General features: G+C 42.0%; 1 protein-coding gene across 1 annotated transcript in view; it reads left to right on the top strand.

Moving 5' to 3' along the window:
• The window catches only part of CFAP299 (cilia and flagella associated protein 299), a 916670-nt gene that overhangs the window by 383525 nt on the left and 518531 nt on the right, over positions 1 to 14614 (top strand). The window contains exon 3 of the mRNA XM_075337783.1: positions 1478 to 1568. Coding sequence (XP_075193898.1) covers positions 1478 to 1568 — 91 coding nt within the window. The remainder of the gene's footprint in view (positions 1 to 1477; positions 1569 to 14614) is intronic.

Raw genomic sequence — 14614 nt, 5'->3', positions numbered from 1 at the left:
TTCCTTGCTGTTTGTTTGTATTCCCGTGTATAGACCCTTAGCTTGATTACCTGACCACTCTTCTGCCTGCTATTTCTGTACTTCGCTGCTAGCTCCGGTTTTGACCCTTAGCTTGATTACCTGACCACTCTTCTGCCTGCCATTTCTGTACTTTGCTTCTAGCTCTGGTTTTGACTCTAAGGGGTGCTTTACACGCTGCGACATCGCTAGAGATTGCTAGCGATGTTGAGCGCGATAGCTCCCGCCCCGTCTCTCGTGCGACATATGGTGCTCGCTGCCGTAGCGAACATTATCGCTACGGCAGCATCACACGCACATACCTGGTCAGCGACGCTGCTGTGACCGCCGAACAATTCCTCCCTCAAGGGGGAGGTACGTTCGGCGTCATAGCGACGTCACTGCGGCGTCACTAAGCGGCCGGCCAATAGAAGCAGAGGGGCGGAGATGTGCGGGACGTAACATCCCGCCCACCTCCTTCCTTCCGCATTGCCAGTGGACGCAGGTAAGGAGATGTTCGTCGCTCCCGCGGTGTCACACATAGCGATGTGTGATGCCGCAGGAATGATGAACAACATCGTACCGGTGGCAGCAGCGATATTAAGGAAATGAATGACGTGTCAACGATCACCGTTTTGGAAAGATTTTGCAATCGTTGATTGTCGCTCATTAGTGTTACACTCTGTGATGTCGCTACCGGCTCTGGATGTGCATCACTAACGACGTAACCCTGATGATATATCGGTAGCGATGTTGCAGCGTGTAAAGTACCCCTTAGATTGATATATGACCACTCTCCTGCCTGACGATTTTTGTCCCTGTTCTACCTTCTGGATTTGACCCTGCCTGGTTACTACTCTTCTCAGGACTGCAGACTGCCACGGGCAGCGATCATCTGGGCCCTGTTGTAATTCCAAATTTCTGTATAGGGGTTACAGGGCTGTGCGGTCCGGATTCCTGCTTTGTGGGCGGTTGCCTCTATTCACCTGTTTTACCAATCCTGAGTCTGTAGCTCCAGGCAGTCGTCACAATTTGTAGACCTGGCATTAAATCATCATTATGGCGTCTTGAACGCGTGATGTTGGACCAGACTTATTAATTGAAAAAGGTGCTGGGGATGCTGGCAGGTTGGAAGATGTTGGCAGGATTTTGGTTCAGTGGTTTTGGATTACTAAAGTGGCCACTGGACAAGGGTCCTGTGAATCTTTACAGTTGAGCAACATTTCTGGGTATGTATAAGTCTCGCCCTCATCCATGCTGTTTTGAAATGCACTTAACCCTTCAGAGAACATACAAAAGTCTCCACGACCTCCAGCCTGACAATATAAATGTTAATATGCATACATGATGTGTCTGAAGTATATTCCTGTAGAGTGGCATCAGAGTAACAGAGCATTACAATAAAAGTCACTGTGTGCACGTAGTGTATGTAAATTGTAAATGCATATTCATCATTACAGTTGTCTTTTCTATTTTTCAGGATATTGTCAAGTGCAGGAAAAGAATTGAAAGATAATTTCCTGAAAGCCTTAGCCTTAAGGGAAGAGGCAAATCGCAGTGGGAAGATGACAGTGAGTACAAAAGATTGGATTCATTGGTGCTCTGTGCAGTAGTTATTTTCTGCTGTTACACTTCGCTGGTTTGGAAATTAATTGCTGAATACGCATCTGAGAATTTAGCAGATGGTTGTTTTTCCCCTTACAGATGAAATATATATACATATATAGTCATATGAAAAAGTTTGGGCACCCCTATTAATGTTAACCTTTTTTCTTTATAACAATTTGGGTTTTTGCAACAGCTATTTCAGTTTTCATATATCTAATAACTGATGGACTGAGTAATATTTCTGGATTGAAATGAGGTCTATTGTACTAACAGAAAATGTGCAATCCACATTTAAACAAAATTTGACCGGTGCAAAAGTATGGGCGCCCTTATCAATTTCTTGATTTGAACACTCCTAACTACTTTTTACTGACTTACTAAAGCACTAAATTGATTTTGTAACCTAATTGAGCTTTGCTCTTCATAGGCAGGTGTATCCAATCATGAGAAAAGGTATTTAAGGTGGCCACTTGCAAGTTGCTCTCCTATTTGAATCTCCTATGAAGAGTGGCATCATGGGCTCCTCAAAACAACTCTCAAATGATCTGAAAACAAAGATTATTCAACATAGTTGTTCGGGGGAAGGATACAAAAAGTTGTCTCAGAGATTTAATCTGTCAGTTTCCACTGTGAGGAACATAGTAAGGAAATGGAATAACACAGGTACAGTTCTTGTTAAGCCCAGAAGTGGCAGGCCAAGAAAAATATCAGAAAGGCAGAGAAGAAGAATGGTGAGAACAGTCAAGGACAATCCACAGACCACCTCCAAAGACCTGCATCATCATCTTGCTGCAGATGGTGTCAATGTGCATCGGTCAACAATACAGCGCACTTTGCACAAGGAGAAGCTGTATGGGAGAGTGATGCGAAAGAAGCCGTTTCTGCAAGCACGCCACAAACAGAGTTGCCTGAGGTATGCAAAGCACATTTGGACAAGCCAGTTACATTTTGGAAGAATGTCCAGTGGACTGATGAAACAAAGATTGAGTTGTTTGGTCATACAAAAAGGCGTTATGCATGGAGGCAAAAAAACACAGCATTCCAAGAAAAGCACTTGCTACCCACAGTAAAATTTGGTGGAGGTTCCATCATTCTTTGTTGCTGTGTGGCCAATGCTGGCACCGTGAATCTTGTTAAAGTTGAGGGTCGCATGGATTCAATTCAGTATCAGCAGATTCTTGACAATAATGTGCAAGAATCAGTGACGAAGTTGAAGTTATGCAGGGGATGGATATTTCAGCAAGACAATGATCCAAAACACCGCTCCAAATCTACTCAGGCATTCATGCAGAGGAACAATTACAATGTTCTGGAATGGCCATCCCAGTCCCCAGACCTGAATATCATTGAAAATCTGTTGGATGATTTGAAGCGTGCTGTCTATGCTTGGCGACCATCAAACTTAACTGAACTGGAGTTTTTTTGTAAACAGGAATGGTCAAATATACCTTCATCCAGGATCCAGGAGCTCATTAAAAGCTACAGGAAGTGACTAGAGGCTGTTATTTTTGCAAAAGGAGGATCTACAAAATATTAATGTCACTTTTATGTTGAGGTGCCCATACTTTTGCACCGGTCAAATTTTGTTTAAATGCGGATTGCACATTTTCTGTTAGTACAATAAACCTAATTTCAATCCAGAAATATTACTGCGTCCATCAGTTATTAGATATATGAAACTGAAATAGCTGGTGTTTGGGATTAATTTGAACATTTTTATGGAAGAAAAGTACTTAATAGTTGGAAACCTTGTACAGTATTGGATTGTTTAAGGCTGTTGCTTCCATACACCACAATGCATGGACTGGCTACGCGTCTCCCAACCCAAGTTACTTTCTGACATTTGAGATACGACAGCAAAAGAATTAAGGTCCTGCAAAATACGTTTAGGTATTTAAATATCATTCTTCAAACTACAAATAGAGGGTTGTGGCTATTTACTTGTTGCTAAAGAAAAGGGCTGGATTGTCGCAGAACAGGTCGTAATCATAAATCAAGTTTATGATAGGTACTAGAGATGAGCCGGTCATTTGAAATCTTTGCCAAATTTTTCCAAGAATTTGATTAGTGAAATTATTCATGATACTGAAAGACATCTTATTGCCAAAAAAATAGACGTATAACACTCTAAGGTTTCCTAGTTATGTATAAGGCCAGTTTTAGACGTCTGTGTTTAATCAGGTACAAACCACACGCATGGTTATGGTTATACGTGTGACACGTACCGGAGAAAACACGGGTCTTTGAAATAAAAAGATTTTCTATATTCACCTGTATCCAGCGCAGTTTTCTCCGGCTCTGCTGCCTCCTGCTTCTGACCGCCGCTCATTATATTCATTGATTATTCACCACACTTTTTCAAAATGAAAAAGTAATGACTTGTCACCTAGCCTTTCCAAAAATTAGCTGTATTTAGTTTACACAGGCAACAAAAAGGAGCAAGAGTTCCTAAAAAATGCTTGTTTACCTTATCATTTAAAGTGCCTTAAGAAATTATAGTCAGACAATATTTCTCTTAATAATCACTGTTGATCACCAGGGGTTTGAAACGCCGAATCCATTGCAATCAGCTGATGGACTGGCAGCCTTCCATACAGATAAGGAAGAAAACCCATTTAAAGGGAATCTGTCAGAAGGTTTTTGCTTTGGAATCGGAGAGCAAGATGATATTGGGGCAGTGAGCCTGATTCCAGCAATGTATCACTTACTGGAAATCCCTGTTTTCTCTTCCATAGATGTAGCAGTGGTCAAAAGGCTGAGCTATATATAACCCTGCTCAATCCTCTTACTGGCAGCTTCCTGTTTACACTGTATATTATCAGCAAGCTGCCAATCAGTGGTGGGGGCGGGGTTACGAAGATTAGCCTGATTGTCTTGCACAAGACATTTAATTAGGCAGTTAGGATCTTTTACTGATAAAACACTGATTGTATTGAAATTACAGCACACAGCCTAATAAGTGACACATCTCTTGAGTAAGGTATTCCCAATATTTATTCTGCCTCCACATTAAGCTGCTTTCAGCTAAATAAGCAAAAACCTGCTGACAGATTCCCTTTAACCACTTTTTAAATATAATGAAAAGCTGAAAAGGCAAAGAAAAAATCCACACAACAGGAAAAAGTCGAACAAGTGTCATAAATTTCTAACTATTTTAATTATTAACACTTGCTGAAATACCACATAGTAATTATTTTAGCTTTTGCAATAAACAACTAGTATATTTGGAATAAACAATGTGCAATATTTCAGCACTTAGAAGGTAATAGCAATAACTAAGCTTGTCTAGTAACATCTACTGGGAAATGAACTTCTGGCTCTGACCCACTAATACAAGAGTATTTGTTAATGAAATGCATTTATGTTATTTTATGCTGGCAAAGTCAGACGCCCATCATGTTCGGTTTGTGTGACATGAAACACTCTGATCAGCTCTGACAGCTCAAATGCAAGCCGAATCACTGCAGCCATTCTCCTTAGACATAACGTCCTGACTATTGGCTGTGACATTAAGAGCCAGCTGACGGTTGTAAGGGAAGGCGCTTCTGATAGCAGTAAAGTGCGCTATAGACTTCTGATAAATGTTAAATCCTACGCGTAATGAAAGAACATTCATAGAAAACTCCAAAATAAGTCTGACATAACGTTATGGGAAAGTGATAGGTATGTCCTATAGGCCCATTCATCCATTCATCGTGGAGGATTGCTAAATCAATATTAGCATAAAAGTGCATGCGTTCTGGGTTTATTTTCATGAAACATATATCTACTCTATTACATAAGTTAATAATTTGTCTTTCCTCTTATGTGGCATTGAAATTACGTCAGATTTAGTTTAGCGCCCTTAATTCTCGGAATACCATTCTCAAGCATTCTATCATATTAAATGAAGTCTCCCTGACCAAACACATTTAAAAATAGTTTAGAAATCCAGTGGTCAAAAGTCTGTGAAAATATTAATTCCACTCTAAACTTTCAATATTTGTTATAATGTTCTTTCTCTTAACATTATAAAATACAAGAGAAATTGCGCATGTCTTGCTTTGCTGTTAATTGTCTAGATTATGCCAATATTTTGATATTATTATGTGTTCTTTAACACTAGAAGTCCCAGAAATTTCGAGCTCCCCCATGAAGTCCCGAAAGAGGGTCAAATGACCCTTAGTTCAAACTGAATAGAACTAACTAGAAATTAAATGGCTAAACTCAATGGAAAACAACAATCTCCTGTGGTGCGACAGTAATGGCCTTAATTACAGAACAAAAGATGGTGATTATAGGATGTTAGCTAAAATCCTTCAGGTTATTCGACCCGTTTCTGGGTTCCAAAGGTAGAAATGTTAAATGACCCCCCTCTGGGACTTCTATTGTTAATAAAGTTCAAAGCTCATCCACTTCATAGGAATTCATCTTTCATTTGTGAAAACATACTGCCTGATCATAACCAGTTAAATTTTGCTTTGTTGGCAAATATTTAGCTAGATTAGATTTGATTTGTACTTAATTTAATATCCCCATCCATTGTGAGCACATAAGTCCATTGGTGGTCCTATATAGAGGGTTACATCTATGTATTTCGACATACCTGTTGAAGACAATCATTGAATAAGACCACTTCTAAACTCTGAAACCACAAAGAAACAAAGAGTAACTATTGCCTTTTTACTAACCAATACTCTTGGCACGTGACATGGGCTGTGACTGAAAGGATTAATCTATCCTCTCTCACTCAATCTTGCTTTCAAACTCCATTATAGGCTGTAAAGTGAGCATAAATCACACCCCAACACAGTCCCCACACCCCAGATACACAACACAATGCCACCACTTATCAAACAAATTGCGTAATGACTCCTCATAACATACCGACAGTCTGACAGTCAAAAGGCACACTCTCTGAAAGGTTATGGATAGTGTTGAGCGAGTAGTTAACTATTCGTACTCGCTATGCTGTTAGCGAGTACTGTTCACTACTCACATATTCGTTACGCGGAGCGGGCACAATGTAAGTCAATGGGAAATACTTGCTAAGTAGCGAGTAACCGAAAGGCGTACTTTTCGTGCGAGTAGCGAATAGTACGGCTTTCGGGTTACTCACTACATAACGAGTATTTCCCATTGACTTACATCGCACCCGTTACTTGTAACGAATATGCAGGTATCGGACTGTACTTGCTAACAGCATAGCGAGTACGAATAGTCATCTACTCGCTCAACACTCGTTATGGATTTAGTGGATAAGGACAAAACTTATTAAAGTTTTAATCTTTAGTATAAAAGGTAAGTACATTGCAAGAAAATTAATAGAAGAGAAAAATAAGATGACACAAGTATTCAAAACAACTATAAAATATAAAAAGGAGAAATAACAGAAATACCTAAACATTTCCATCTATAGTTGTTCTTCTGTTTCCTTAAAGATAGGAAAGGTTTATGGACCACACTTAGCTCAGCTGACCTCCAATATGTGAACCCTTTTCCACTGATTAGCCCATTTTTTTATATGTCTAGTCCTGGTGGACCCAAGATTCTCAGATTACCTAATTCTTAATAGGGAATTATCAGGTCTGTAACTATACTACTAACTGCTAGTACATTTCATATAAAATAGTTGCTTTTCTTTCTTCTCTCCTTCCTATAATAAATGGGGGTTGTCCAGCTTCGCTAAATAAGACCATTTGAGTATTCTGTAAAGCTCGGATCACCTGGATGAGGTGTCAGTAATGACACTGATGGCACCCCACCCTGTTAATCTTCTGACCTGTAATAAGGGTTGACAGATTTTATATCACCTTTGTGTAGAGTTAATCATATGAATGTCAGGCTTATCCTAATGTTATGTTCCTGGCACTACATTGATATATAGTGTAAGGGAAATATAAGTACCCCCTTTTAAACCTGGTGCCTGTAGATAACTCGATGTTTTAAACATGATGGGTTCCCTTTAAGCAAATACTACAGAACATAATGAAAGTTAGAATACTGACTTCATAGGAGAAAAACATGCATAAGTGGCTGATCATATAAAGGAATTATCACACAATTCAGTTTCAAGAATTTTTCAGAAGAAAACAACCAAATGCATTGTTGGTTCTCCACTTATTGTGCCTAAAGCCTGCTTTACACCATACGATCCAGCATACGATATCGTATGCGATCGTACCCGCCCCCATCGTATGTGCGGCACGTTCAATTTGTTGAACGTGTCACACAAACGAATAACACCCCATCACACGTACTTACCTGTCCATATGACCTCGATGTGGGCGGCGAACATCCACTTCCTGGAGTGGGAGGGACGTTCGGCATCACATCGACTTCACGCAGTAGATGGCCAATAGTAGCGGAGGGGTGGAGATGAGCGGGATGTAAACATCCCGCCCACCTCCTTCCTTCCGCATAGACGGCCGGGAGCCGCGGGACGCAGGTAAGATCTGTTCATCAATCCCGGGGTGTCACACACTGCGATGTGTGCTACCCCGGGTACGATGAACAACCTGACGTTCAATTTTTAGGAAATGAACGACGTGCATGCGATGAACGTTTTACCATTCAATCGCAATCGCACATAGCTGTTACATGCTACAATGTAACTTATGATGCCAGATGTGCGTCACTTACGACATGATCGTATATATTGTAGCGTGTAAAGCGCCCTTAAATTGACAACTCGTTATTGATTAGCAGGGACAACCGATTTGAGCAGTTGAAAAACGTTGCTGGGTCAGCTTGAATCTGGTTTAGTTGGATAATGTGGGGAATTTTTTTATGGAGCACAGTTGACCTTTTGATAGCTGTGGATGCAAATTTGAACAATTAGGGCTTTTCTAAGCAGTGTTGCCAACCAAGTTCATCCCTTCATGCCTATGTAAGCGGGATATTGCACCATATCACTAGGGTCCTATTTTTATAGATATGATTTCAGGAACAGTGAGTGAGTTTTCCTTACTTCCATGACTTTCACCAGCCACAAATCTTAAATCTGTAGAGCATCCCTGGGATGTGGTAGAACATTCCGTTCAGAGCAGTCATTACCTCCATCTAATTTATGACAATTGCAAGGAGCTATTCTGTTCAAATGGACCAAAATCCCTGAAAAACTATCTCACCACCTTGTGATATCTATGCCATGATAAATTTGCAGCAGTTATGCAGTCAATAAGAGATTGAATGTGTTACTAGATGGGTGTCTCTAATAATGTGTTCATCCAGTGTAGATACGGGAGATGGTTGCCTTCACAATGCAACCCATTTTAAACCACTTGAATGGACAATCAATACTTACAGTAGCATTATTGCTAATATATCTAAATTGGACAGGCCAAGCACACGAGAGCAAAAATAAATCCAAGCATAGAAGAAAGGAGTGCGGCACCCACCGTTTGTGCAAAACGGCCGTCATCTTCCCAAGTGCCTGCATCTGACCACAGACTCTAATGGTTTTATGCACACCTTGAAATAAAGTTGGATTTTACGCAACGGTGGGTGCCGCTCTCCTTTCTTCTACGCTTGGACTTACTTTAGACTCAATTCCTATTGAGAACGAGCACCACCATCCACCGTCACCTAGGAGTATCCAACCTCATCTCTCCACTGACAGCTCAGGACCAGGTAATACCTGTGGCGCAGGACCGCACCTGTTCCTTTTTTTATTGCACACCTCAGCAAAAGTCACTCTTATGTGTCATCTTTATGTTCTAGCTTATTGATGAGGTCCTGAGTGTCAATGACGTCCATGTGTTTAACAGACCCATTTATTCTTAGATTATTTTCTTATTTTATGAAAGTGCTGTTGATAACCCACAGTATGGCTCTTTACTGTCATCACCTAGTCTTTGGTCAGGGCAGGCCCACATCCAGAGAAAACAAAAGACCGGCCATTAAAAATGTTGCACTCTGGAAAATTAAACAAATATTCAGAGAAACTCTTGAATAAAGTCGATCCAAAACATTTGTTTGTTTCACTTGACAAACTGTTTCTATTTCACAGCAGTTAAATGTTTCTCTGGCTCACTTGAATTTAGCAATAATTATGACCGTGATATCATAAAAGTATCTGAAGGAAAATGTGGAAAAGTTGTGATCAAGATTTATAGTATACAATCTGGAAAACATCAACAAATATCACCCCTTCAAAAGGGAAAAAAAGAGACAAATTGGAGGATTTTTCCATGCCAGATGGTGGTGTTACTGAGTGGCACAAGAACAAATGAGCTGAAGAAAAAGCAACAAAACATGGTCTATGACGGATTTCTGAGAAATGTAATAGGGCAGCTACTTACCAGAACTATCAGAGTAAATATATAAACATATATTGTTTTTTCAAATGTATTTTTCCTTGAAAATTAAAAAAAAATGAAAATACTCCATAATAATATTACACAATTATGTCAGGTCTGGTGGATGCAGGTTTTTAGGATCACAGCAGGCACTATATAATTTATACATTAAGTAACTGTGTAGGAAAGATACCATAAATCCTTTTTTTATTCAAGAAATAAACAGAGTAACATTGTCTATAGAGGTGAGTGGACACATAGATATTGAGGTCCGCAGAATCCGAACGGAGTGGAAAAAAAAATCAGTTCAGGAAGCGAACTTGACCCGAACTTGACCCCAGACAACAAATCCCATACATATCAATGGGGACGAGAAGTTCTGTGCAATAAAATGGTCATATTAAGGGTTAGGGCGCTACATTAGGAGGCTAAATGAGGGTAAGAGCTGGACAGTTATACATTGCGTGATCATGTGCAGCTGTATTTACTGCCCCCCCGCGCATCATCTGTGCGGGGGGGCAGTGAATAAGTACGCTATATTCACCTGTCACCGTTGTCTGCAGCATCGCGATCTCCTCCTGTCTGATCTGTGTAGAGAGCGGTGAGCACAGCGATGACATCATCGCTGTGCGCACCGCTAGTCTCCGCACAGGTCAGCTGACAGGTAGACAGGAGGACGAGCGATGCTGCAGATAACGGTGACGGCTCCACACTCCAGCGGCGCTGCTGCCGGCACTGACAGGAGGAGGAGCGATGCTGCATGGAGTGAGGAAAGGTGAGTATAAACATTTATTTTTTTTGTGTACCACAGGATACAGGCCATTTTGCAGGATGGGGGGTATTTAACAGGATGGAGGGGGGTATATATCAGGACAGGATGGATGGGGATATATATATCAGGATGGATTGGGGGTATATAGCAGGATGGATAGGGGTATATAGCAGGATGGATGGGGGTATATAGCAGAATGGGGGTATATAGCAGGATGGCAGTATATAGCAGGATGGATGGGGTATATAGCAGGATAGATGGAGGTATATATTAGAATGGATGGGGGTATATAGCAGGATGGATGGGGTATATAGCAGGATGGGGGTATATAGCAGGATGGATGGGGGTATATATCAGGATGTATGGGCGTATCTAGCAGGATGGATAAGGGTATATAGCAGGATGGGGGTATATGGCAGGATGGGGGTATATAGCAGGATGGCAGTATATGACAGGATAAGGGCATATACCAGGATGGCGCTATGTAGCAGGATGGGGGCTTGTGTAGCAGGATGGGGGCTATACCATGGGAATATATACCATGATGGGGGTATATAGCAGGATGGGAATATATACCAGGATGGGGTACATATATACAAGGATGGGGATCATATACCAGGCAGGAGGATTATTACCAGGATGGGGTACCTTAGTAGAGAATTTGGGGAGATTACCCCCATAACCGTGTCAGCAGCAGACCCTCGCCCCATAACAGTGTGTCATGACCACATTTTTTGCTTAAAATCTTATTTTCCTATTTTCCTCCTCTAAAACCAGGGTGCGTCTCATGGTCCGCTGCGTCTTATAGTCCAAAAAATACGGTACATCGGACCTGCAGGTGTGTTTTGTGGGTTACTAAGAGGGGTGAACGAGGGTGTGTGTTTTTTATTTCAAATAAAGGATTTTTCAGTGTTTTTACTTCTGTTGACCTATTTGTTTAGTAATGAGGGTGTTTCATAGTCTTTCAACAAGTTTTATATGGATGACAAACCCCAACAGGTACTACACATACAGATGAAAGTCTGTGTTCGGGTCCAAGACCACATCCCATCCCTGAAGCTGCGCAGATGTAGCTCTCCACACTGCCCTATTAGCTGTTTGTCAGTACAGGGAGTCAGTGCTCCACATCCCTGACAATGCACAGATATGGCTCTGCACTCTGTCCTATCAACTGTATGTCAGTACAGGGAGCCAGTGCTCCACATCCCATCCCTAAGCTGTGCTGATGTGGCTCTGCACTCTGCCCTATCATCTGTTTGTCAGTACAGGGAGCCAGTGCTTCACATCCCATCCCTGAAGCTGTGCTGATGTGGCTCTGCACTCTGCCCTATCATCTGTTTGTCAGTACAGGGAGCCAGTGCTCCACATCCCATCCCTGAAGCTGTGCTGATGTGGCTCTGCACTCTGCCCTATCATCTGTTTGTCAGTACAGGGAACCAGTGCTCCACATCCCATCCCTAAGCTGCACTGATGTGGCTCTGCACTCTGTCCTATAAGCTGTTTGTCAGTACAGGGAGCCAGTGCTCCACATCCCATCCCTAAGCTGTGCTGATGTGGCTCTGCACTCTGCCCTATCAGCTATTTATCAGTACAGGGAGCCAGTGCTCCACATCCCATCCCTGAAGCTGTGCTGATGTGGCTCTGCACTCTGCCCTATCAGCTGTTAGTCAGTACAGGGAGCCAGTGCTCCACATCCCATCCCTGATGCTGTGCTGATGTGGCTCTGCACTCTGTCCTATCAGCTGTTAGTCAGTACAGGGAGCCAGTGCTCCACATCCCATCCCTGAAGCTGTGCTGATGTGGCTCTGCACTCTGTCCTATCAGCTGTTAGTCAGTACAGGGAGCCAGAGCTCCACATCTCATCCCTGAAGCTGTGCTGATGTGGCTCTGCACTCTGTCCTATCAGCTGTTAGTCAGTACAGGGAGCCAGTGCTCCACATCCCATCCCTGATGCTGTGCTGATGTGGCTCTGCACTCTGTCCTATCAGCTGTTAGTCAGTACAGGGAGCCAGTGCTCCACATCCCATCCCTGAAGCTGTGCTGATGTGGCTCTGCACTCTGTCCTATCAGCTGTTAGTCAGTACAGGGAGCCAGAGCTCCACATCTCATCCCTGAAGCTGTGCTGATGTGGCTCTGCACTCTGTCCTATCAGCTGTTAGTCAGTACAGGGAGCCAGAGCTCCACATCTCATCCCTGATGCTGTGCTGATGTGGCTCTGCACTCTGTCCTATCAGCTGTTTGTCAGTACAGGGAGCCAGAGCTCCACATCTCATCCCTGATGCTGTGCTGATGTGGCTCTGCACTCTGTCCTATCAGCTGTTAGTCAGTACAGGGAGCCAGAGCTCCACATCTCATCCCTGATGCTGTGCTGATGTGGCTCTGCACTCTGTCCTATCAGCTGTTTGTCAGTACAGGGAGCCAGAGCTCCACATCTCATCCCTGATGCTGTGCTGATGTGGCTCTGCACTCTGTCCTATCAGCTGTTTGTCAGTACAGGGAGCCAGAGCTCCACATCTCATCCCTGATGCTGTGCTGATGTGGCTCTGCACTCTGTCCTATCAGCTGTTTGTCAGTACAGGGAGCCAGTGCTCCACATCCCATCCCTGAAGCCGCTCTGGAGTAGCTCTGGACTCTCACCTGGCTGCTAACACAGCTCAACTATGCTGTGTACAGTAGCGTTCAGTAGATACATTTGGAGAGGTGAGACTAAACAATAGCCCATAGGAGAGTAGTAGGCGTGGCTTGCAGGAGAAACAAAGTGCTGCTGGGAAATGTAATTTTACCATAAGAATAGGACCACCCATTCAGTTCTGTGAAGTAGGATGCAAAGAGAGGAGGAAAGAGATAAAAAAAACAGTGTGTGCTCGCTCATCCCTAGTTACGACCAATTCGGGGAACAATCTCTGAGCATGAATTTTACACATTTCCACTGTTTGGCTGCAACAAGCTGCTAAAAATGTTGAGGGAGGTAATAATAGTAATGATGATAAAGTATATTATTAAAATGTTGCAAATACCTAATAATGCTAGCCACACTTATAACAGAGCTATTTGTTTTATTTATGTTTATGCTTTTTTTCTTTTCTTTTTTTTCTGTTGTTATCGTGTATATATGTATATAAAACATATTAAACACTTGTTTTCCTGCATTTAACATCATGACATAGCAAACCTAGCAGCTTCTATATGTGTTTGACATTTCATGTTAGCATAAAGAAAATTAGTACACCCATAATATATCGTACTGCTCAAAAGCGTATATCTATGCAGGCAAACATGAGCCGCTCAGACGTCATTAGGTTTCATGTGTCCACAGGAAATCTAAATGTTAAAATGCAGTAGTTTAAAGGAAGTACCATTTGTGGTAAGGTAAATCTTTCCAGTCTAGGCTGTTTTAAATGGATTTTCTCTGAAAGGAACATTTATTCTAAACTTTGTCACCTTTCACCTTTAAAACTTTCCCACTCTCCCTGAAAGTAGCTGACTTTTTGATGTGTTGTTCACCTAGTCACTCAAGTTACATTTGAGCTTTAGAAAATATTTTGCCCTACAAACTGCTTGAAAACAACATAGGTTAATATATTTCATTTACAGTTTTTTATGCTATTTTATCCATTTTTTGGGTGCAAATATATAAGAATGTTTTTAATGAAAATAAACTCAGCTTTAATGTAAATGTGCATAATAAAATTGTCTGACCTTAGAGATTTTACGATTTTCGTGTCCTACATGTCTATGTCACGATGGCCTTTATGTGTTGTGTGACTTGTGACGGGCTCAGGTCCGTTGTCTCTTTGCCTTCTGAGATAATGTAGTTTAGGCCCCCTTCACACGTCCGTGAAAAAAACGACCCGTTTTTTCACATACGTGTTAAAGAGGTGGTTTGCTCCCCGTGTACCATGTTTGTGGCACTTTCCTGTTCACCGTGTGTTATACGTAATAACACACGGAGAACGGA

Source organism: Anomaloglossus baeobatrachus, chromosome 1 (genome assembly GCF_048569485.1).
Source record: "Anomaloglossus baeobatrachus isolate aAnoBae1 chromosome 1, aAnoBae1.hap1, whole genome shotgun sequence".
Classification (NCBI taxonomy): domain Eukaryota; kingdom Metazoa; phylum Chordata; class Amphibia; order Anura; family Aromobatidae; genus Anomaloglossus; species Anomaloglossus baeobatrachus.
This window is presented reverse-complemented; position numbering and strand designations above follow the sequence as displayed.